Source organism: Dipteris shenzhenensis, chromosome 28 (assembly GCF_047967505.1).
Source record: "Dipteris shenzhenensis isolate YYH24624 ecotype China chromosome 28, Dip_SZ_1.0, whole genome shotgun sequence".
Classification (NCBI taxonomy): domain Eukaryota; kingdom Viridiplantae; phylum Streptophyta; class Polypodiopsida; order Gleicheniales; family Dipteridaceae; genus Dipteris; species Dipteris shenzhenensis.
In genome coordinates, this window is record NC_141623.1 from 11,244,241 (window position 1) to 11,269,241 (window position 25,001).

Genomic DNA, 25,001 nt, shown 5'->3' on the forward strand with positions numbered 1-25,001 from the left:
TCAGATAGAACAAAATCATTCCAAATTTATTTGGGTATGCCATATATTCGTTGTAGGTGGATCGATACTAGGTGGATCGTGTATAAAGTTTGGATGAGTGTACAGAGTTTTGGGGCTAGATTTTTAATGGGCTCTTAGTTGTGTATGCACTGCACTTAAATAGGGAGACGGTTCATTGAGCCTGACCTTCTTAATCTTCAATCTCATGTTAGTTTGGTAATCAAAATCTTTGAGTTCATTGAGCCCGACCTTCTCATTCTTCAGTCTCATGTAAGTTGTCTAATCTGAATCTTTCGTCTCACATTAGTTGTCCAATCGAAATCTTTCAGTCTCACATTAGTTCACCAATCAAAATCTTTCAGTCTCACATTAGTGATCTAATCGAAATCTTTCGTCTCACATTACTTGTCAAATTGAAATCTTTTTTCTCATTATTATCACCATGCTGGCGTGGATCAAAGGACACTATCTAGTCACATAGCTGAGAAAAAATTGCCGAAGTAAACTCTGGAGAAGATTAACAATTCAATAGATTACACATTGATTACATAGATTACAATCTCAAAGACTGCTTTGCTTTAGATTACATCTCAAGGACTCCTTGTTGAGCTCCCTGATTGCAGGCTTGGCCCTCCTTGCTCCTTTCTAGAATGGGGCTAGTTCGTTCCTGGAGGGGCCCACCAGCCCCTCCCTTCATGCCGCTTCCTCTTTCCTTGATTTTGAGCGTCTTGGTTGTAGACTCGGCCCTTCTTACTCCTTTCATGAAGGGAACTGGTTCCTCCCTTTAGACTCCTTTTCCTCGCAGTCAAGCTCGGTCTTGGCCTTCTTCAATTTGAGCTTCTTGTCTTTAAGATCTTTTGCCCAAATGGCAAATTGAGCTATAGCATCTACTTTCTTGTTATAGATAGTTGTAGCAGGCAGGCACATTTGATTTGTCCATGACCTAGCAAATGGCAAATGGCATTCTATACAGCTAGATTTTGTATGCACAAACACTCCAAAGCAAAAAACATGCATAGGGTGGTAGCACGTAGGGCATCAGATACATCAATCATCTATGATGGGAGTATGTCAGAACATGCATTTTGGACCCTGCTGCATAGTAGGATAGGAATCCTATTTAACTATTGCAACCGTCAATACCATAGTCTTGCTCTATACATGACAAAGTTGCTTGTTGATTGCTTCCTCCCTAATCCTAAGGCTACGGATGTTCTCCTTCATCTCCTCCAGTTTTTGCTCACTTTGTGCAACAGCTTCATCTGAATCCCTCAGCATCTATTGAAGATGCATAAATTGCTGAAAAACAACTTCATGGGCTGTTTCCAAGACTTCCACTCTAGTTTGGAAATCGCTCAGATGATGGACTACTTTTCATAACTGTCGAAAGCCACAGCAAGCTCGTGCACACATCTATCATGATCCTCTTGTAGGGTCTTGTAGCTTACTCTTTGCACTTCCAAGAGTGTTTCGAAAAAACAACCCTCACCATGGCTGCTGCAAATTGCTCCACCATGGTGGTTGGAACTTGCTCCACTGGGGCTTCTCTCTGCATCCTTCCTGGCCTGGAGAGCTACCTGATTGTCTTCTCCACCCCGGCTGCTCTCTGCCCCATCCTTCATGGCCTTGAAGCTCTCTCGCAATTCCTACATCACCTTTCTAGTTTCTACATCCTCCCTTTTCAGCTCCATCATCTAGTCTTTTTTAATGTTCAATGCATTCTGCATGTTGCAGAGCCATTTGTAAAGACCCTCCTTTCTGGCTCTCTGACCTTCAAGATACTTTCACATCTTTTCTAGCTCCGTGTCCACCATGTCCCCATCATTTCTCAATTCTTCAAGCCTATCTTAGAGCTCCTTCATATGCTTCTCTCATTATGGGAATTTTGGACTCAAAAAGGGCCTCTTGGATTAGTCCCTTACGATTTGTGATTAGCAAACTAGCCAATGGGAAGGCTTGGGCATTAAAAGAATGGAGGATTCCATATTGGCCTCTCATTGGTGGAGAGTCCTCCTTGGTCCCCATTAGGCTTCCACTTGCCTCTCTCTTGCCCCCACTACCTCTTGAGGCATTTACTCCCCCCTTGCACTTTTGGTTGGTCCCCATACCCTACTAGGCTCTCTTGGTAGGCCCCCAAATCCGCGACTTTTTTTTCCCTCCAAAAAAATGAAATTTTCCAAAAGTGTCCCTAGCACCCCAAACTCCTCCCAAGAGTCTCCCCAAACTATCCCCATTGACTTGCCCACCTTTCTCTAAGCCTCTTCCTCCTCTCTACCTCCTCTCAACCTCCTCCTAGCCTCTTCCTCCTCTCAATCTCCTCTCAGCCTCCTTCCAACCTCTTCCTCCTCTCAACCTCCTCTCAACCTCTTCCTCCTCCCAACCTCTTTATCTTTGCTTGCTCCCATTATTTCTACAATGGTGAAGCACTCCCCTTCCCTTAGGCCAAATCTATCAATTCAATCTTGTGTGGGTTGCATTTTGAAGGACAACAGTGATATTTGGATCCCTCAAGAGTTTAGGTTAATGTCATGGGTCACAATGCAACCATCTGCAGTAGGTCCATTCAAGGTTTCTAGAAAGGATAGAGCAAAGAAAAAGAAGCATTGGAAGGGTCGCATTGTTGGGTTTTTTAATACAAAAAAAGGACTTAAGGTGAAGGTTCAGCACGTGTACATGGCTCGAGACATGAACTTGGATCCTGCCATTCAAACTTGCTTTCCTTCAAACTGTCTCTCTCTTTTACATTAACTTTTTTTCATTTTTAGTTCAATTGTGTATTCTAATGATTGTATGTGAGCATGCATTTTGAGAGAGGGTGTCTTGTAGTGATAGTAGAGAGGGGGAGGGGGGGAGGGAGAGAGAGAGAGATGGAGGGGTTGAGGGGTGTTAGGGGGAGATAGTAGAGGGGAGAGACTTGTGAGTGAGAGAGAGAGAGAGAGAGAGAGAGAGAGAGAGAGAGAGAGAGGTGTGTGTGTGTGAGAGAGAGAGAGAGAGAAGTGTGTGTGTGTGAGAGAGAGATAGGTAGAGAGTGAGAGAGACAGATTGATTGGCCCATTAGCATCTTTCTTTGCTTTCTTTGTAGATATCTTTCCCTCTACTAAAGTTGAAACCCAACCTATGGATAGTCTCACGGGAATATTTCAAGCTTTCCATTCAAATATTAGGGAATTAATGTTCTCAGGACGGAGTGCTGCCTCCTTGACAAATTCTAGTATTTTTTGCTATAATTCATGTTACAAAGTTCCTCAAAGAGAAGGTGCATATGGAAGCCTACGTCCTATTCCTCTCCCTAACTTTGATAGTCCAGAATGGCCTCTTTCTGATACATTCTCTATGGATGCATTTAGAATGAAGATGAGATCAGATATTCAATCATCAATGAAGTTTACTTTCGGTTCAAAATCTGTGGGTGTTAGTTGGTTCATGCCCTCCATTACATTTATTTATTTTTTCAAATCAGTCTTCATTCACAAGACAAACACCATGTGGGTATGCAAAGGCCGAGAAAATGAATTTCTTGATAATCTTCTATACCCAATGTGGGATGTTAGGGAGGGTTTGCAGAAGGGAGACCATTTTCAATGTATACTTACTAAAGTAAGTATAGTAATAAGATATCAAGTAGTGCGGAGTATTTGCTACATGAGATACACTTACAGACATTGGAAAAATAATCATCGCACATGGATACCTATGGATTGTGATGTAGTGGACACCACAGAGGTAGAGGTACATATGCCCAATGGGGATATCCAATATCTTGAGGTCACAGGTAGTTGGAGCTTGAAGCACGTTCGAGAATACATCATTGTCACCTTTGATGATAGTGATTTTTCCTTTACACTAAATGGGAAGATAGTAAGAAGGTGACTAGAAGGAACATCAATGCTTGAGAAATGGAAGCCTCCTTGTAACTTGTCCATTCATATTGGTATTGAATAAATGTAATAGTTTTTGAAGTGTGATGTCATTTGTACTGGCAATGAGTATACTTAATAAAATTAGTAGTTTTTGATGTGTGTTGTAATAGTTTTGAAAATATGATATAGTTTTTGAAGTGTGTTGTAATAGCACTTGAATAAATGTAAAAGTTTTGAAATTGTGTTGTAATAGTTTTTTACTAAATGTAATAGTTTCTGTTAAGTGTGATGTCATTTGTACTAACATAGGCCCCCCTAAATTCCAAAAAAAAAATCTATTATTTTGGGTGGCAGGGGAGGCGGGGGGAGGCGGGAGTGGAATATGATGGCAAATTATGTAGGCCAATATATTACATTGCCAATATTTTATTACCTAAATTGTAGTCAGACATTTAAGGTATTTAAAGAGACTAAAGTCAACTATATAAAGGGCCATTAGGTATGACATAGCCTTTATTATCCTCACCTCCTAGACAGCCTGCTCTTGCCATCTTCCACAAACCTCCAATGGCCACACCCTGCGAGGCATACCAAGACTTCATTGCTTCTACTCGTCATTCAAGTAGAGAGGCAGATGACATTTTTGATCGTCAAAGAGATGTCATCGGCATAGTCCACAAGCATCTAGATCTCTTTAGAGATGTGGTAGATTACATGAGAGAGAAAATCAAGCCTTACCTGATCCGGCTAGACACAGATAGAGTACATTGGGTTATTGTGAATCTCCTCATTGATTGTCGTTGGGCTGATAGCACTTTCAAGTTTAGGTTGCAAAGAATTTGCAAATCCCTTAGTCCAAAAAGTTTTAAAAGGATTTCCAAGGATGAAGAGTTGGATCTGCAAACGGGTCCTATAGGAACTCGTTTTGTGTCCCTGGAAATAGCCTATTGTGTAATTCTTTTGGAAATGGAGGACACAGATGCATCTCCATTCATCAATGTAGAGCCAACTCTTCTTCTAGCAGCATGGCAAGATGTGGACATTGAGGAGAATCCTGATGTGGTTGCGGAATCCATCGTTGCTCTAGATTGGTCTAGTGCAACTTTGGACAAGGGAAAGCACACAACAGAAATAGAGCAGACGACAGAGTTGGTTGTGGTTCCCAAAGCAGGCAGGACATCATCCCCCACAGGACAGCCAAAAGAGGAAGAGGAGGAAGGAGAACAAAAAGAGGAGGAAGAAGGTATGACAGATGAGGTTTTGATGCAAATCCTTTTGTATATTTTGATTGAAAACAAAGAATATTTATTATTGATTGACATTCAATATATTAAAAATTTGAGAGAAGATGAGTAATAACTTAGGTTACCCAGAAGAGGGGTTGGATAGGTGCACATATTTGGCACCTGCAAACACTTTGGAGCATTCGATCTTAATTGTGTGGGAGGAAATGCATGACTCTACTAATGCGGCAGTTATAGAGATGGAGTTCCATGAGGTCCAAGAAAGATTGGAGGCAGAGAGGGCGCAGAAATGCCAGAGACTTGAGAATACTGCAAAGGCCTCATCATCGTCACCACCTCCAACAATTGATGAGAGCAAAAGCTCCATCGATATAACTCCGCCGGGAATGAACAAGATGCTACCGACATTGTAAGCTCATGATATTTTGTCAATATGAATGAATTTATGTTCTTATTTTGGCATTGAGAAGATTATTGATGTTATCTCAATTTTCAGGACGTCATCGAAGTTGATAAGTTTGCGACACGTAAAGGGGGTTGAGGTGACAGCATCGGTGTGGATTCAGCAGGATTCAGCACTAGGACACTACATGGGAATGTTCGAGCACCATAGCCTAGTGTGCTTCCATACTTTGTTCTCCCCTTATGGGAAGGAAGATATGATAAAGTGCAGGGCACTTTCAAAGCTAGTCTCCCTTGTTCCTTTACCCTCTTCTGCATGCAAGTGTATTCTGGTGAGGCGGGGCTTGGCACTAGCTACTTTTGAGAGAAATTAGCAGGAAGAATCATGGCGGTTGCTGCTATGGGTGCTTCGGTAGGTGTTTATGATGCTGGGCAGCTTGTAGAATCTTTTGGTGAACCCACTGTTTTGTCAACTTAGAGGAGAGCAGCAATAGTAGCTAAAGCTAAGCAAGCAAATATTTTGTAAAAAGTGCATCTATTGGATGCAATATACAAGAAATATTGCATAGACATCAAAATTTAATCTATATTTCTCTTGTTTTCCAGATGGGTGGTGTTTTGCATTATAATTGAGCTTCATTTCTTGGATTTTAGTGTATCCTTAATTTAAATATACGGTTGATTTTGAAGAAAAGTACATTCCCTTATCAAAGGTTTCAAGAATTCTTCAAGTTACTAGGTGTATGAATAGACAAGATCAATATTGCCTATGAACTTTAATCAAGATGGCAACAAAAGGTTAAATTGGATGCACAATCTCAAACCCTTCCATATTTAGATTCATCTTGGGACTAGGAATGTTTTACATCCCAAACCTAGGAGGAAAATAGAACAATAATATGGTGGCTAATTTAGTTATGTGCATGGTTTGTTGGAAGGATTAATGTAAATTAAGAGGATATATGCTCCATGATTGAGATGGCAAGCTCTCACTTATGCCAATGGTTCCACATGGAGATGGCAATAATCCACATGTATACCTGGTTGGTGTCTGTGTATTATCAAATTTGGATAGAGAACAAGCATATGACTGACTCAATTCTAGCATAGGAGATTGGGTTTTGACTTTTATGGAAATTGTGGCTAAGGGGTGCTACACACAATTGAAGATGTAGGCCCTTATGGTGTAAAATGTTGTAAAGTATGCTAGGAATGGCCAAAATCGCTTTAGAAGTGTGCCTTGATATTCTGAAGGCATTGGTGATGACTGCAATGAAGTTTCATACAAAATGGTAAGGTTGACAAATGCACTAATAGCTATGAGCAACAATGGATTAAAATGGTTGCAATGGATTAAAATGATGTGAATAACATGACATGAAACCATTTTTCAAAGTGGGTCCCAACTTTGAATGCTAATGATCAAGATATGGGTTTATAAATTGGGACACATTTCAAGCATGAAGAAGTAAATTGATTTGGGCAAAAATTTTGCATCTTTGATCGGAAGGTGGCCATGACATAGGCAATTTTTTTTTGCTTTTACATGTTAGGACCATCGATGGCACAAAGAGATGGAAGGATTTTGCAAGCCATAAGATTTAACCTGATGAGTGGCCTCGCCCAACTGTCCGAGAAGGAAAAGGCTACCATACGAGCCGCGTGAATGCTAATGCAAGCTAGGTTAGCGCCAGATGGAAGCATCACTACTGGTTGTGAGAAGAAGAGTGGCTGGTAGCATAGCCTTAGTTAACTTCATGAGACGAGAGGAACCCAAGAATGCTTGCAAGGTCGAGCTCAATAGTGGAGACTCCAGAGGAAAATGGGGAGAGGAAAGGAAAGAATACAGGATCTAGGTGTATGGGTCCCTCGATGTGGGTTCAATCCCCAATTAGACTTTCTCGCGGCCTTTTTTCTTCCGCCAGCCATCTTATGGGCGGCCTTCAACCCACAGACAATCTTTTTTGGTTGCCATGTCCAAGCCCACGTATGCTATTGGTCCAAGGGTGAGGGCACCCCTGCACATTGCATTTTGAAACATGGCTGTCGACCTAGTCTAAACCCTGCCTTAGACTCTCCCGATCTCACACATAGAGATAAAAAGATGGGAGTCTCTCACAACAAAAATCTCTCTTTAATGGAAATACTCTCAAAGGAATAAGCGAATCGAATGGAAACACATGGAGATTAACAGAAATCTCTCAAGAATGAATGAATGGAAATCCTCACAAAGAATAGACAAACTTCTCTCAATGGACAGAAATTTTCTCTCTCTCAATGGAAACCTTTCATCACTGGAATGAAAGAATAATCTCTCAATCTCTCACAAGAAGTATGGCACCTCAGAGGAAGCTAGAGCCATGCTCTGATACCATGACAAAATATGAAGAGGGGAGAGGAGAAGAGTGGCCATGAGGAGAGAGGGCACATCTAGAGAGCACACCACAAATGACTAACTGTACACTAGATTTAGTTGAAAATATAGAATATATACAAGCCCTTTTAGGGTTAGGGTAAGGGCATCTAACCCTTTCCTTTATAGCACTCTATGTGTTAGTGCTATGCACAATGTTGAACACATGATGTTGAGATGGTTTCTCAACAAAGTGTAGATGTAATTGTCACCAACTACTACACTAGTGTATGTGATTACCGACATTTGTATACAAAGCATGATGTTGCAAATGATCATAGTGGATGTAGATGCTTACTCAAGAGAGAGGGAGAGAAGGATGTGGGAAAAGGCAACACGCCATCCCATGCCTAATTTAACAGGGAGACTGCCATGTTCATAATTATCCAATTACGTTGGGAGGGGGAAAGACAGTTGGATGGTTTTTCTCTCTCAATGCCTAGCTGGCTTAAAGTTATCTATTTGATGAGTCATAACTCATAAGCTATATGATATAAACAAGATATGAAAATTCACATTAAAACAATGCTAGTTTATAAAATTGTTTATAGTATGTGCATACTAGAAATCGTGGTTCCAGAGAAAAGAGTTCAATACCCTACAAAGGCATGTGATTATGTTACGCTCACAAGTAGTACAAAGTAGAGATGTAATATTTTTCACAAAGAGAACACAAGATCATGCACAAGAATGTGTAATCACTTCTTAGGTGATCCTCAAAAGTGGATTGGGAAGTGTAAAGGTATGGGCTATTTTGGGAGAAGAAATACCTACAAGCATAGATAGCATGTAGGATGATATAGTAGCATCTTAGCAATCCCAACTTGTAATTGATTAAACAAGTGTAAGTCTATGATTCTCAATTACACAGTCAGTAACTATAGGAAGGTCTCATAAAATGTCACAGCCCATAATAGTGTGGTAGGGTCAATGAGACAATAGCAAGTTGCTCTAATGTGTATATGAAAATGGGGCAATGTAATAATGTGTTCTATCAACATGCCTACACATGACTACAACAATAGTTACTAGAAGCACCTTAAGCACAACACACTCAAAATGTGTAGCAAGTTTTTTTTCAAGCTATCGCACCAATTATCCTTTAAACATGGTGCAAATATCGCATTGAAACAAGGGCATGGCTTCGGTAGTAATGATTGGTCCGAGATTCACAATGCCAAGTTATGATGTCATCGTCAGTAACAACATGTTGGATTCCTATTACAATAAGATGAAAGATGAAATGCAACAAGTTATCTATGATGGTATTGAAAAAACATCATGTACCATTGTAGGTGCTAGATGGAAGAACATAAGCAAGAGACCTTTAATCAATGTCATGGTTGTAACATTCAAAGGTGAGGCCCTTCGTCAGTTTATTGACATGAGTGGTCATTGCAAGACTAGGAGATATACTATTGAATAGCTATACAGAGCAACTGAGAATGTAGGCCCTAAGAATGTCATTCAGGTTATTATTGAGAATGCAATTTTGTCACTTTTATTGATGACTACAACACAAAAGTTTGGGTGTATTTTATGAGAAAGAAAAGTGAAGTGTTTGGGCATTTCAAAGCTTTTAAAGCTATGGTTGAAAAAGAAACAGGCCTGCAAATAAAATGCCTAAGGTCAGATGGAGGGGGAGAGTACCTCTCAAATGAGTTTGCAAGTTTCCTACAGGAGCATGGCATAAAGCAACAATATCCATGCAGTCATACCCCACAACAAAATGGACTTGCAGAAAGGAAAAATAGGCATATTGGAGAGGTATCTCGTGCCATGCTCAACAAAAAAGACCTGCTAGATTATTATTGGGATGAAGCAGTTGCTACAACAGTCTACATAATGAACAGGACTCCCATTGTAGCAATACATGGCATGACACTAGAGGAGAGGTATACTAGTAATAAACCAAATATTTCTCGTTTGAAATTTTTTGGTTGCATTGCCTATGTTCATGTGCCAGATGATTTGAGATCCAAGTTGGATCCAAAAGTTGAGAAGTGCATCTTTATTGGTTATTCTCTGCAGCAGAAAGGGTATAGATGCTATAACCCTTCTACTCGTAAGTTTACAGTGAGTAGAGATGTTGTTTTTGATGAGATGAGGAGCTGGTATAAACCAATAAATGTGATTGATGATGTAGATGCACAAAATGGTAATGCTATACAGAATTCATAGCAGCAATCACAGAATATTAGTGGACCTATAGTGTCCTCTAGCAGTGGTTCACATACTTCACCATGGATAGGCAGATTGAGATCAGGAGGATCTTCTCAAAGCAATGTAGATGGTGGTATGCAAGTATCACAAAAAGGAAAAGAGAAAGTAGAGCAGCCCATGGTTGATGTGAATGTAGGTCACTCTTATGTGGATAGTGAATCCAGTGGCTCAGAACAGAGCCTTGATGATGAGTTGGGTATTCCTTTTGTTGTTACACTTGGAGTAAGGAAGACAAGGGATGTTTTGAGAGCACCTGGTAGTGAGCCTATTTTGCGCAGGTCTACCAAAGGTAGGTATCCTGTGGATAGGCTGAAATATGATGGATTTACAGCCATTCACTATGCCTATATGGTCAAAGTGATACATGAACTAGAATCCACTTCTTTTGAGCAAGCCATGGGAAAAGAGAAATGGGAGAAAGCCATGGATGAAGAAATGGATGCCTTGGAAGCAAATGCTACATGGGAATTGGTGCCTTTGCCTAAAGACAAGAATGCAATTAGCTGCAAGTGGGTTTATAAGGTGAAGCACAATGCAGATGGTTCTGTGAACAAATACAAGGCAAGATTAGTTGTCAAGGGGTATGCACAGACATATGGCATTGATTATGAAGAAACATTCAGTCCGGTTGCAAGGATGGCAACTGTAAGAGCAGTCATTGCTATGGCTACATCAAAGGGATGGTCTTTACATCAGATGGATGTAAAGAAGGCTACATCAAAGGGATGATCTTTACATCAGATGGATGTAAAGAATGCTTTCTTGCATGGTGATTTGCAAGAAGAGGTCTATATGGAGTCCACCAGGTTATGTTCATGCTGTTCATCCTGAGTTTGTTTGCAGGTTGAAGAAAGCCTTGTATGGCTTTAAGCAAGCACCCAAAGCATGGTCTGACAAGATAGGACAGTATCTTGTCACTATTGGCTTTCACATTTCCAAGGCAGATTTCTCACTTTATGTGAAAAAAACAGAGAAAGGCATTATGCTGCTTGTCATTTATGTTGATGATTTGATCATCACAGGTGATAGTTATGAAGATATCCTTAGAAGTTTGAGATGAAGGATTTGGGAGAGCTGCGTTACTTCTTGGACATTGAGGTGATTAGATCCACAAGTGGGATATGGCTCTTGCAGAGGCAGTATGGGTTGGACATGCTATCCAAATATGGGATGATAGGATGTAAGCCTATTTCAATTCCTTTGGAGCAGAATGTGAAGCTGAGCGCAGATGCAGGTGAGCTTCTGGAAGACCCTACTATGTACAGACGCATAGTAGGAAGTTTGATTTATATGACTATTGCTAGGCTAGATTTGAGCTATGTTGTTGGGTTGGTAACTTAGTTTATACAGGCTCGAAGGAAACCGCATTTGGATGCGGCTAGATGCATACTGAGGTATGTGAAGTCCACATTGCAGTATGGACTATTTTATGAGACTGGGGTTTAGATACAGTTGCATGGATACACTGATGCTGATTGGGCTGGTAGTATTTCTGATAGACGATCTACAAGTGGATATATGTTCTCTTTTGGGAGTGTTGCAGTCACTTGGAGCAGCAAGAAACACCCTACAATTGCCTTGTCAAGCACAGAGGCTGAGTACAGGGGTGCAGCAATGGCTACATGTGAGGTAGCTTGGTTGTGTAAGCTACTTTATGATATGCATCAGTCTACAGATGAGCCAGTTGTCATTTATTGTGATAACATGAGCAGTATACACTTGGCAAATAACCCAGTCTATCATGCTAGAACAAAGCACATTGAGGTGCATTATCACTATGTGCGGGAGAAGTTTCTAGTAGGTTTTATTGATCTAGTTTATGTCAGCACAAAGGATCAGGTAGCTGACATATTCACGAAGGCATTGGGCGTAGAGAAGCTGCGCAAGTTCAGAGACCTGCTTGGTGTGCAAGAATTGGGATTGAGCTCGAGGGGGAGTGTTGAGATATCAAGCTCCACTCGTGATATGCCAAGGTGACCATTATGCATTTATGTCACCGACTTGTTAGCTGCAGATTCGGTTGGTACACCGCCCATGAATAATAGCTGGATGACAGCTATCTTTATGTACTCTAGTGGCTCAACTGGTATGCCACCTTAGTTAGCTGAGTTTGGTTTAAGACCCACATATAGGGTTCACCTATTCTTTTGTACTTAGAGTTCTTTTAGCTTTCACAAAGTCTAAGAAGAGGAAAACTATTTTCAGCCTCCACCTTTGTGTATATTCTCCCATTGTGTATGTGAGAAAGCTGCAAGTGAGACTCCTTCCTTCTCTCCCACTCTCTTCACACTTGTAACTTACTCTTTGGACTTCCAACAGTGTTTTGAAAAAACAACCCTCACCGTGGCTGCTGTAGCTTGCTCCACCGTGGCTGCTCTCTACATCCTTTCTGGCCTGGAGAGCTGCCTTGTTGTCTTCTCCACCTTGGCTGCTCTCTATCCCATCCTTCCTGGCCTTGAAGCTCTTTCGCAGTTCCTGCATCACCTTTTTGGTTTCTGCATTCTCCCTTTTTAGCTCCTCCATCATTTGGTATTTTTCAATGTTCAATGCATTTTGCATGTTGTAGAGCCATTTGTAAAGACCCTCCTTTTTGGCTCTCTTATCTTCAAGCTCCGTTTGCATCATTGCTCGCTCCTTGTCCGTGATGTCCCCATCACTTCTCACTTCTTCGAGCCTATATTGTAGCTCCATGCGCTTGTCTACTTCTTCTCTTCTATGCCTTTCCATGTCGACCATTTTTGCAGCGGCCTCAGCTTGTTGCTCTTGTGCCTGCAAGGCCCTCGCTTGCGCCTCCTCTACCTTGGCTTCTGCACCTTCCCTGAGAATTTTCCCAAGTTGTGCTGCGCCTTTGCTGCATCGGTGCTGTCTCTTGTAGAAAATTCACCTCCTGAGACATCTGCTTATCGTATTGCTCAAAAATCCCTTTGAGGGTAGATGCCATCAGGTGTGTTGCAACTATAGCGCACTAAGATGACAATTGGGACTTGCCATCCACGCAATTCTTCAGGTTGGTTAACACGCTCTTGAAGATCGCCCTTGAGAAAGATACATCATGTCCTTTCAGTTGCTCTACTGCTGCTTAAACCTTCCAGAACTTCACGGTTCTTCTTGTATCAAGAAGGAAGTGAATGGTCTTCGTCAGCACATCTTGGAGGTGTGTTCGCAAGCAAGAAAGCTTGACTCCACTATCTTTACTAATCTCAGCGTTGGCGTATACATCTAGAATATCCTGTCTCTTTCACTACTTCTCAAAGAAGTGTGCTTGCAAACTACCTCCAGAAATTCCTAGAGCATTTTCAATCACGCTTTCAATGGTGGTAATATTCTAACCTTGACAGACTAGTTGCCCCTCCTTCACATTCACCTCATGTACCAACCTAGTGAAGTTTTTGAGAGAATCCAAATTGGCCTTTTGAAGAGCAAAAGATGAGCTCCCATATGTCACGATTTCCAAGATCACGGGAGGAGAGGCACTCGCACTGTGCTGCAGAGGGGGAGGAAAGTTTGTGTGAGGAGCTTCTGGACTGTGCAGGTTCCATTATGAGTGGGGATAGAAGTTGCAAGAGGGAAATAGAAATGGTCGAGAGGGATAGAAGATGAAACAGTGAAGGAAATGGAATAGTGGAGACTTGGTTGCAGTCCAAGTGCAAGGGAGAAAGAAACGGTCGAGAGGGATAGAAAATGAAACGGTTAAAGGAATGGAATAGCGGAGGCTTAAGTTTGTAGCCTGACTACACTGTCAAGGTGAGAGCCACCATGGTGGTTGGCCTGAATTTGTTTAATTCAAGAAGATAGTCTACCTTGCATGGGAATCAGTGATTAGAGGTGGCATCATCTAAGATTCCCATCCACGTCTGTGGTGGCAGCTAAGACCCATCGGGCTGGTAGTTCATTACCAGCCACCGCAGTGGCCCGCAATTACTCACCTTCCAATTACCACCACTGTGCTTGCATGCATGATTACTACAAGTGCAGTAAATTACCAGTTCACTGGGCTTGCATGCTCAGGAGAGTACTAGAGTGCATGGTAATGAGTGATTAGAGGTGATTAGGCTTCACGATTTACTTTTGTGGGAATTACTACCCACTGGTGCTGGCTCTCATCAACCACGTCTGTCGTGGCTACCATTCCAATGGGCTGGTAGTTAAAATTATCAGCTACCGCAGTGGCCTGCTCACCCACCACCGAGCTTAAGCATGCATGATCACTACGAGTGCTGTAAAAATTACTAGTCACCTTGGCTCGCATGCTCAGTAGAGTACTAGAGTGCATGGTAACGGGTGATTAGAGGTGATTAGGCTTCATGATTTACTTTTGTGGAAATTATTGCTTGATGGTGGTGGCTCTCACTAGCCACGTCTATTGTGGCTACGATTCCATCGGGCTGGCAGTTAAAATTACCAGCCATTGCTCACCCACCACCAGGCTTAAGCATCCATGATCACTACGAGTGCAGTAAAAATTACTAGTCACCGGGCTCACATGCTCACTAAAGTACTAGAGTGCATGGTAGTGAGTGATTAGAGGTGATTAGGCTTCATGATTTACTTATGTGGGAATTACTGCCTGGTGGTGGCTCTCATCAACCACGTCTGTCATGGCTACGATTCCACTAGGCTGGCGATTAAAACTACCAGCCACCACTCACCCACCACTGGGCTTAAGCATGCAGGATCACTAAGTGTGCAGTAAAAATTACCAGTCATCTGGCTCGCATGCTCACTAGAGTACTAGAGTGCATGGTAATGAGTGATTAGAGGTGATTAGGCTTAATGATTTACTTCGGGAATTACTTCCCGGTGGTGGTGGCTCTCATGAGCCACGTCTGTCATGGTAATGACTCCACTGAGCTTGCAGTTAAAACTACACTCACCCAGCACCGAGCTTAAGCATGCATGATCACTACGAGTGCAATCAAAATTACCAGTCATCTGGCTCGCATGCTCAGTAGAGTACTAGAGTGCATGGTAATGAGTGATTAGATGTGATTAGGCTTCATGATTTACTTTTGTGGAAATTATTGGTCTGTGGTGGTGGCTCTCATCAGCCACGTCTGTCATGGCTACAATTCCACCAAGGTGGCAGTTAAAATTACTAGCCACCGCTCACCCCACACCCGGGCTTAAGCATGCATGGTCACTATGAGTGCACTAAAAATTACCAATCACTGAGCTCGCATGCTTAGTAGAGTACTAGAGTGCATGGTAATGAGTGATTAGAGGTGATTAGGCTTCATGATTTATTTTTGTAGGAATTACCGCCCGGTGGTGGTGGATCTCATCAGCCATGTCTGTCATGGCTACGATTCCAGCGGGTTGGCAGTAGTTAAAATTATTAGCCACCGCTCACCTACCACCAGGCTTTAGCATGCATGATCACTACGAGTGCATTAAAAATTACGAGTCACGGGGCTCACATTCTCTCCACATGCTTAGTAGAGTACTAGAGTGCATGTAATGAGTGATTAGAGGTGATTAGGTTTCATAATTTACCTTTGTGGAAATTACTGCCCGGTGGTGGTGGCTCTCATCAACCACGTCTATCGTGGCTAAGATTCTACCGAGCTAGCAGCAGTTAATTACCAGCCACCGGAGTGGCCTGCTCACCTGCCACATCTGCTCACCTGCCACATCTGTCAACTGAACTTCAAACTGAAAGAACATTCTTTGAACTATAGTTTAGCACCACTTCATACCTCAAGCATCAACTTTAGCATTTACTTTAGCATCAAACTTCAAGAACTATAAAAAATGCTTGCAAAAAAACAGAGCAACCTTGGAGGTTTGATATCTCACTCCACATAACTTCAAATTTAGGGCTTTGTGAGCTAGAATGAAGTCCCTATATGAGAGAATAAGCACAGTAGGGGAGGGGCGAAAAATTGCGTCACGTTGCTTGTGAGAGTCACGCCAATGCCAACTGGTTTTTGTTCAATTTCTCCTTAATGCATGGACCAAACGAGCTTAGATTTCACCAAGAGCAAGCTCTTAGCATTGCCCAACTTGTGCTTGAAGGGTAGGTTGTCATTTGTACTGCGGAGGAAAAATTTCATGACAGATCAACGCACAATGAATGTACATTATTCTTAATGAAAGGTTCTTTTTAAAAAAAAAGGGTGTGTGTGTGTGTGTTGGGAGATTTCACTTTAAAAAAAGTGTGTAAATTCTTTTGTTCTTTTTTTTATGTGTGTGTGTGTGTGTGAGAGAGAGAGAGAGAGAGAGAGAGAGAAAGACCAAAACACAACAAAGTAGAAGTGTCTTCACACAATTTGTGTTTGGCTTTGTTTAAATCTCTGTTTTATTGATACATCCTACATTGTTACAATCGTATTGAAGTTGATCGTGCATAGTATTTTGGAAGAATGCTTCCTCTGTGTATGCATTTATTTGCCTGCAGTTGGTCAAATGTGTGCCTGTGTGGATGGTTATACAAGCAACTGGAATGAGCTGCTGCCAAAATTGACTTGGCAAATACTCAATGCCAAGCGATGTTTTGCACATCTGTTGTTTTTCTGTGCATGGAGGAGGATTTCATTGTCCTCTTCCCTCTTTGCTGTGTGCACAGACGATGATTTCATCCTCATCTTCCCTTGCGAGCATCCAATTTTTGCACCAACCGTGCAACATCTATTGTGGATTGATGGACAAATTTCTGTATGCATCGTCCATCAAGATCTTGCAGATTTGTATGCCGTTCTACGTTGCACTGCACATCATACATTCACGCTGCACTCATGCAGATTGCACTAAAGGAACGCAGAGCAAGTGTCTGGCTTTAATGCTCTGCTTTTGTGGACGTTGAACATTCACTTTGCAGCTCACCGCTTTTGGAAGTTCAGGTACTTTATGCAGAATGCAAATACAAACGCGAAAAGTATTACCATGCCCACGTGGACACCGGCTACTGCGCCCAAAAAGTCATGGCGGAAACCAAAATATTCTCGGAGATACTCTGTTACCGTCTCCTTCCCTGTCCCAGGTACGTCAATACTTACGCTATCGAGATCCCCTAATTGAGAAGTGATTAAACCATATAATGTCCATGAAACAGGGTTACCCCAGTAGTACCATCTCCACCAAATAGGAATTCTCTGAAATGCCAACAAGCATTGTTAGAAACAAACTCCGGGGACAACTCCAGACTAAATATCAGAAGGCATCAGAGAAAAGGATTGAACTTACAGGCCGCGGGATCATGAAGCCTGAGAAGAGATTCCAAAGGCTGTAGAAAGCTGATGAAATGATAGCAGCGAATGAATGGTTTGGCGTGATTGCGACAATCATCATGCCATAGAAGGTAAAGTACACGAATGAACAGAACATAAAGAAGAGGAACCAAAAAAACTTGACCGCTGTCCATTGGAAGTTCATCATGGAGTAAACTATCAATCCATAGACAAAAGTCTGCACTAAGTTGTAGGGGATCTCAACAACCACCTGCATGAAGTTTTTGAGAAAGGCATTTCAAATCTCTGGATGTGAAAGAGTTAAACGTCGATACTCCAAAGGTCGAGAGAGAGTGAACGTGACCATGCCAACAAACCGATGATACTATGGCTGTCTGACAACATTACAAAGCTAGAGGTAGCGCACCTGTCCAAAAGCGTAAGCGAGTGGAGAATACATTCCAGCTGCCTTCTCACGATAGAAGACAGTTCTTTCAACATCTACAACTGGCTGAATTGTGTTTGCATTGGTCACTCCAAGAAACAATGTAGCCGCATACATTGCACCCATGACATTGGCTATATCTTGCTGTTGAGTTCTGAGTACACAAAGCACAGCAGGCTACTAAGAAAGTATCTCAAACAGGCACAGTGCATCCTAGTTTCTGCCACAGGTTCTTGCAACAGCTCGACCATACTTGAACATAAGGCAAGCCTACTTACGTTTTGGAACCAAGGTCCCAGAAGACTGTTCCAAACAAAATTGCGATCACGGTTGTGAAGAAAAGCCGCACAGCATTGTATTCTGGATTGCGCCAATATGACCAGTGTTGCTTCCAAAGACAGGCAATACACTGCACTACAAAGCTCTGAGAGTACTTGGTTGGAAAGTACATGTCCTTCGATCCCGGGGCTGGTGCACTCAATTGCTTAATAAGTTCTCTGTTGCGTCTGTAACAGAGTAAAAGCCAGCTCAATCTTAGATTCAGAGGTATTGCTTTCTTCTTCTAGACTTAATATAATGTCTTTACAGTGGCATGGTCACATACGCATCTAATAGGGAAGGCACTTACTGGAAGAGAGGTGAGTCTTTGTATATCTGAGCAAAATCAACGCCAAGGTGAGCCTCGGCTGCTGGTGAGCTAATGTCCAACATCCATGTTGCTGGATTGTAACCTTCCTTAATCTTGGGAACACCAGGTATTGCCTGTCGAGGTAGTAAGATTACGGTCAGCACTGGATTTTGCATGACACTGGACAGATGCTCATAGAAATTCAATACTGTTCAAGATCTAAATATTTCTTACCTCAAAGTATTCGACAAGTTTGTGAGAGTGGTGGCCGAGAGGCCCAGTGTAAATTACTTGCCCTCCACGCTTCATTAAGAGCAACTGCAAGCAAGATCACAGCCACTTACGTTAGGATAAACTCCACAAGAGATCAAGACCCATTTGGAAGAACTTGAGACCTTAAACTCTGCTTAACACTTCACGTGATCAATCTCATATTCCCAAAATTCCAATCCAATCCTTTATGTGTGAGCCAAATCTACACTCCAATGACCATGTATTCAGAGACAATGGATTATGTGGGTTACAAATTTAGTCCCCACCTAGCAAGCTATGCACTGTGAAGAACTCAATTATGCAATCATGTTCATATACCTCATCAAATGCTTCAAATATATCAATGCTAGGCTGGTGAATTGTGCAGACCACAGTACGCCCAGTATCCACGGTGTTACGAACAGTTCGCATGACAATTGCAGCAGCCCGTGCATCCAATCCAGAAGTTGGCTCATCCATGAAAATGATGGAGGGATTTGCAACAAGCTCCACAGCAATAGTCAACCTTTTGCGCTGTTCGGTTGAGAGACCATTAACCCCAGGAAGGCCAACAATAGCATCCCGAATCGGATTGAGCTCTACGAGCTCCATAACCTCATCAACAAACATCTGCAGAATATAATAAAAATTTAAATAAAAACTCTTTATGCTTATGATACCAAATATACAGTATGTATTTGGCTGTACATTTTTCTCACGCTTTCAAATGTGATTCTTACCATTCGCTTGTGTTCATCCACTTCTTTGGCAAGTCGAAGCCATGCAGAATATATAAGAGATTCCTTGACAGTGACATTCGGTGAATGAATATCATTTTGTTCACAGTACCCTGCAATACGAGCAAAAGTTTCCTGATTCTTGGGATACCCTGATATGGTTATATTACCCTCAATGTACCCCCCTGTTTTCCGTCCAGCCAACACATCCATCAAAGTTGTTTTTCCAGCACCACTGACGCCAACCAAAGCTGTCAAAACGCCTGGTCTGAAGGAGCCACTCACGCCCCGCAGTAGTTGTAGCCTCGGCTCGGGTACTCCTTGCTGACTCATTTCCTATAGTGTAGCACAAAGTCAGCTTTATAAATGCCATGCTCAAGACTCGTGAAAATCATTTTTACTAATAAAATTGATGCACAAAAACTTACAGAAGGCATATCAACATAGTAGTTAATGTCATCGAAAGCAATGGCCAATGGCTGAAAAGGTAAAACCATGCCCCTATTTACAACTTCCACAGCTTCTTCATTGACAGCCTGTACACGCTCAGAACCTGAACTAGACAAATGGCTCGATCTTTTTCTCTGTATTTCAATGCCTGTCAAATCGGCCAGACAATCTAAGATAAGAGAATTCACCTACTTATAGATGAATGAAAAGAAAGATTTAAAGAAGGCTGACAGAAGGGCAAGGACAAGGTGGTCCAGACCTTCTGTAAGCACTTTTGCATGGCTTGAGAAAGACTGCCTCTTTGATCTCGACTGTGATAGACGCAATGAATCACCAGTCTGATTTAAATGTGTCTCTTCAAGAGCCTCCTCTGAAATAATGGCTTGTGGTCGGCCAATAGCTGCAGCATTAGATACAGGTCACAGAAACTTAGACTCTGTTTGGACACAACTGCTGGAGTAATTAATAAAGATGCTTCAGCTCTGGGAGCGAGAAACACACAGTAGCATGTGTATTAAAAAGTTTTGTCCCTTTCTGTACTGTGCCCTCAAGATTGAATAAAGGAATAGAAGTAGAGTCTCACGATTCAAATATGCCAATGCGATGGTGTACAAGACATTGAAGAGCACCATAAATCCAATCAGAGCTCCAATACTGAGCCAGTACCAATAATCCTCAGTAAAAATCCCACGCTCCTTCAGTACAGCTTTGCCGATAGTTTGTGCGACTGTAGTATCATTATAAGGCTGAACAAAGATAGGCTGGTCATCAGTTTGGAAGACCGTCACTACTTTTCCATATCCTAATGCAAAAAAAAAAAACACAAGAACAAGTAACCAAGTTTCATCAAGCTGCCTATAGTTTAAAAAAGGAAATTCTCACACACCAAGTTCCAGCGAGGTGCTAAAAATTCGTTCACAGCCAGTGCGTTCTGTCCATACATCATGGGTGAGATCCAGTATCCCCAAATCCACCATTTGTGTATGTTTTCTGTAACACATTAAAGTTATGAACTATTAGTTTTCTTCTAGGTGACGACAATTCAGTCTGGTTTGAAAATAGAAAAACTCTTAGGCTCAACTAAAGCAAGGCTTGCATACCTCTCGATATAACAAATCCTCCTAGGACAAAGACGAGCATTAGTGCAAAGGAACCAAATGTATTCGCTATAACCATGCTTCTTCCAACAGCACCAAGGAAGCGGAAGAGTGCATAGGCCATTTGAGAGATCACAAATAAGAGCAAGAACTGACGAAAAAACCTGAAATGCAGAGAAACAAGCTAGTGACCATTTTGACCACAGGTAATACATGAATCCACAGAAAAGTACAAGCCTTATAATCAGAAAAGTGTGTAGAAGTTCTTGCAGACCTGCCGGCATCAGGAGCGAATCCAATGGTATAATACGTGAGACAAATCCAGATTCCTGATTCCAATATGGATAAAGGTATTCTAGTGATGAAAGTTGGAATGGATGCAGCCCACGCAGGGTAGAACATTTGATCCCTTTGCTTGTAGAACACAGGAAGACGACCAACCGCCATCGAAAGCTCAGCAAATCCATTGAACATTACGTTTACCAGGCCAAAGAAAAGGGCACCCAAGTATAAACTTCCATCTGTGATGTTGTCTGGATGTAGTTTTGTTCGAAAAAATACAGTCATTGTAATCAAAGATACCACCGATATCTGAAACATGATGGAACAATCATATCAGATAATATCTCTAACTGGTTCAATTGCTATCTAAATAATAGAAAGCGTTATCTAGAAAGGGTCCCTCGTACATATTGTTTATCTTTCCATATTGAACTGCTACAATTTTCCCATATTGAACAGGTAAGAGTATACCTGAACAGTCTTGAAGATATAAAGGAAATTGTTCCGCTTCATGAGCAGCAACTCCCTCCAAAAGCAAGCCTTGAATAAGTTCCACTTGTCAAGTCCATATTTCTTCATTGAAAGAGATGCCGGATGACTGAGTGTTTTATCAAACGGTATTGCCAGATCTTCTTGAATGCGCTCACCCACATGGAAAGAGGAGAAACCTTCTCTGAACTCTTTTACGGAGACGAATCGGTATGGCTGGTTACGGTTGGCCCAATATTGTTCTTGATCCTTCCTTGAAGTAACCTACATACGAGGGGAGCATCGAGAGTCATCTAAATGATCAAGTTCAAACCATTAAATTTGCTACTATTCTACACAATACGGGAGTCTATATGCTCTCTGAATTGTCTACTTCTGATCACAATAGAAAAAGACTTAATTACCTCCTGCAAAAAATCTGCCACACTTTTTCTCTCAGGACACTTGAAACCCATGGCCTCAAAGAAGTCAAGAATCACATCTCTAGGTCCTTGATAAACAATGTGGCCTTCAGAAAGTAATATAACATCATCAAATAGGTCAAATGTTTCTGGAGCAGGCTGCAGAAGTGAAACAACCATCGTCCCATCCAGCAGATGCACAGATTGGCGCAAGCATTTCACAATCTGATAGGTTGTTGAGCTGTCCAGTCCAGTTGATATTTCATCCATAAACAAGGCCCTGGCAGGTCCCACTAGCATCTCGCCTAAATGGAAAATAGAGAATAGTGGCCTTAATGGGGGATGGAGATTTAAAGAAATCCAGCATGTTCATTCAATATGTTGAATGCAAAAAAGGATAACGATTATACTAGCTTCAGGATCTACTTCTCCAAATTCTTTTCTGAGATTCCATAATCAAAATGTTGACTTTCTGATGAGGTGTTTAGATTCGCTTACCAGTTGTCACCCTTTTCTTCTGCCCTCCAGAAATCCCTCGCAGCATCTCATTACCAACCAAAGTATCCGCACATATGTCAAGGCCCAAAATCTGTGACATGGAATAGGTAATCATATGATCGCAAGGATGTGAATTTTGAGGAAATCCAGAAGCGTGGAAAAGGTCCTTATTTACAATTCTGATTGTTTGAGTTGGTGCCAAACACGTATGAAGCCTACGTAGTACAAACCATACCTTCATCACATAGTCTGTGACAATACTGGTCTCCAGCCCTTCCATGGAAACTGCCTATAAAAATCAACATCTCAACGTGTCAGGAGCTTAGAGTTCAAATGCCTGACTATGAGAACCTAATAATCCAAATCAGAAACTTGATTGTACCTTCATCAAGATGTCAAGATCAGGATCTGGTTTTATTCCAGCTTCTTTTTCTCTTCTTGAAAGCTCCACTAGCATTTCTGCCATAAAAGACAGTTGTTTAAGGAAAGAATTACAGTTTCTATCGCTTGCATGCTTAAATTGTGATGACAGCACTGGCTACATGTACAAGAGTCCACCAACACGACAGGAAAGAAATACTTACCGTATCTTGTCCCCACACCCTGGCAACGACCAGAAAAGTCAAGTGTTTCACGGACAGTCATTTCACCGGTTTGTCTGTCTTCCTGACTGATGTAAGCTGATGTTCTTTGAGGGACAAATTCAGAAAATGCATGCCCATTGTAGGTTACCTGCCCTGAAACCTGAAATGAAATTCCCATGTAAACATCTGGAGCTATAGAACCCAGAAAATGCTTTAAGATGGAGCATTCCATTCCAGCGTTTTGAAAAGTATGCATCTGAAAATCACAAAAAGCTATTTGTACTAACCCGGAGTTCAGGGTCAAGCTTTCCTGCAAGAGCCAGCAGGAAAGTTGTTTTTCCAGAACCTGGAGGCCCTAGGAGCAGCGTCATTCTGCTCCAAAAGTAGAATAGGTTATTCAAAAGCAGCCTGCCTTCAATAACATGAAGCTGGCTCTCTTTCATTGTTGAATGTGATTTTTGGCCACCAAGCTAGTAAAGGAAGTAGTCTTGAACGTACCTGGAAGGCTTCAGAATCCCACTGACGTCATTGAGGATGGTTAATTTTCGTTTCCTTGTCGGTATGAGGTGAATTTGGCCAAGGAGCCCCTAACGGAAAGTGAAAAAGGATGGCAGTCAGCAAAGCAGTATGAAAAAAAAGTAGCTCTGTATGACTGTCGATACACTGTACATTGATTTGCTTTGGGGGGTCAACTAATTCTATAGTATTCATGTCGAAATTTGAAAAGAGTGGTAGCAGATCGTGCAAGAAAGCATATACCTCTATCATGTTCACCGTATAATTGAATAGTGTTGGGAGGGCTCTACTCCCAACGTACGCATCTGCTTCAACAGATAGGTGTTCGAATCGAACTTCTATTTTTGGAAGAGAGATACCGACCCTGCGTTAAATGAGAGTTTTGCTCGGTTAGTTTCAGCAGGACTGACGAACAGTAAGTAGAAGAAGTTCGTGATCATTTAGTCATGAATAAAATTAAGCCTTCCGTTTCGTCAAGGCCACACATCACGGACCGACAGCGTCTTCATCGTTGAAGGAAAATACTTCGTAGATGTTAAGGCGTACTTTGAACACGCAGGGCATCCAGCGTCGACGGAAGTTTAAAATCTAGAGCATAGCAGGAATCATAGGGGCATTACAACTTGTCCACTCCAGACAAGTAAGGTATAGAAAATCCAGCTTACAGGTCGATTCTATTCCTGAGCTTGGTAAGTAGACGCTCATTGTCTTCATCTGCGACGCGCAAGACCTTATCGAGTAGCTGAAGTCTCTCGGCATGCCCGAGCTTCGTTACGTCCACCTCCGCATGAATCACCTCCCCGGTGTCTGAGACATTCTTGAGGATGCCTGTTCGCAGGCGGTCATAGGTGGGGAGCTTTTGGATGGCAGCCCATATGAGGGCCTCTTCGTCGTCGACGACGAGCTGGCGGCGGAAGCGGGAGGAGGTACGAGCGAAGACGTTGGAATCGGGGTCGAAGAGGCGGTGGCTGGCGGCGCGGAGGGAACCAGAGAAATCGTCATGGGAGGGGACTGCAGTCATGGGTACTGTCGAAGGCGAGGGATGAGGAAGAGAGAAAGAAAGAGCGATATAAGAAGAGGGAGGGAGGAGGAGGAGGTGGTGAGGAGGAGCATGTAAGAAGCAAGGAGCAACTGTCTATATTTATATAGACAGAGAGAGGTGGCTATGGCGGATCAGCTGAAGTCTTTGGACGAACTGATGTTTCAGCTGAAATCTGGACGAACTGTCTATATTTATATAGACAGAGAGAGGTGGCTACAGTTGTACAGACAAACAACTGATGTTTCAGCTGAAGTCTTTGGTCGGTGCTGACG

The 25,001-nt window shown here is 42.1% G+C and overlaps 1 protein-coding gene across 12 annotated transcripts; it reads right to left on the reverse strand.

Moving 5' to 3' along the window:
• Positions 1–16,960: 16,960 nt before the first annotated feature.
• On the reverse strand, positions 16,961–24,757 carry LOC147883167 (pleiotropic drug resistance protein 1-like). 12 transcript variants are annotated; one of them, XM_087399592.1, is made up of 25 exons: positions 24,353–24,757; positions 23,931–24,051; positions 23,670–23,758; positions 23,459–23,543; positions 23,172–23,331; positions 22,970–23,046; positions 22,823–22,876; positions 22,588–22,678; positions 22,093–22,394; positions 21,671–21,952; positions 21,192–21,508; positions 20,921–21,081; positions 20,707–20,810; positions 20,404–20,566; positions 20,186–20,220; positions 20,115–20,131; positions 19,799–19,952; positions 19,374–19,706; positions 18,973–19,263; positions 18,616–18,699; positions 18,382–18,515; positions 18,032–18,259; positions 17,736–17,907; positions 17,325–17,579; positions 16,961–17,233 (listed from the first exon to the last, which is right to left on the reverse strand). In XM_087399592.1, exons 1-25 carry the CDS (start codon positions 24,706–24,708, stop codon positions 16,961–16,963), a joined length of 4,338 nt encoding a protein of 1,445 aa, XP_087255718.1. In that variant the 5' UTR covers positions 24,709–24,757. The 12 variants fall into 12 exon arrangements, with proteins under 12 accessions (XP_087255718.1, XP_087255716.1, XP_087255719.1 ...); XM_087399590.1 differs by lacking the exon at positions 20,115–20,131 and having other exon boundaries at positions 20,133–20,220; XM_087399593.1 differs by having other exon boundaries at positions 19,799–19,871; positions 20,115–20,220.
• Between the last annotated feature and the right edge of the window lie 244 nt (positions 24,758–25,001).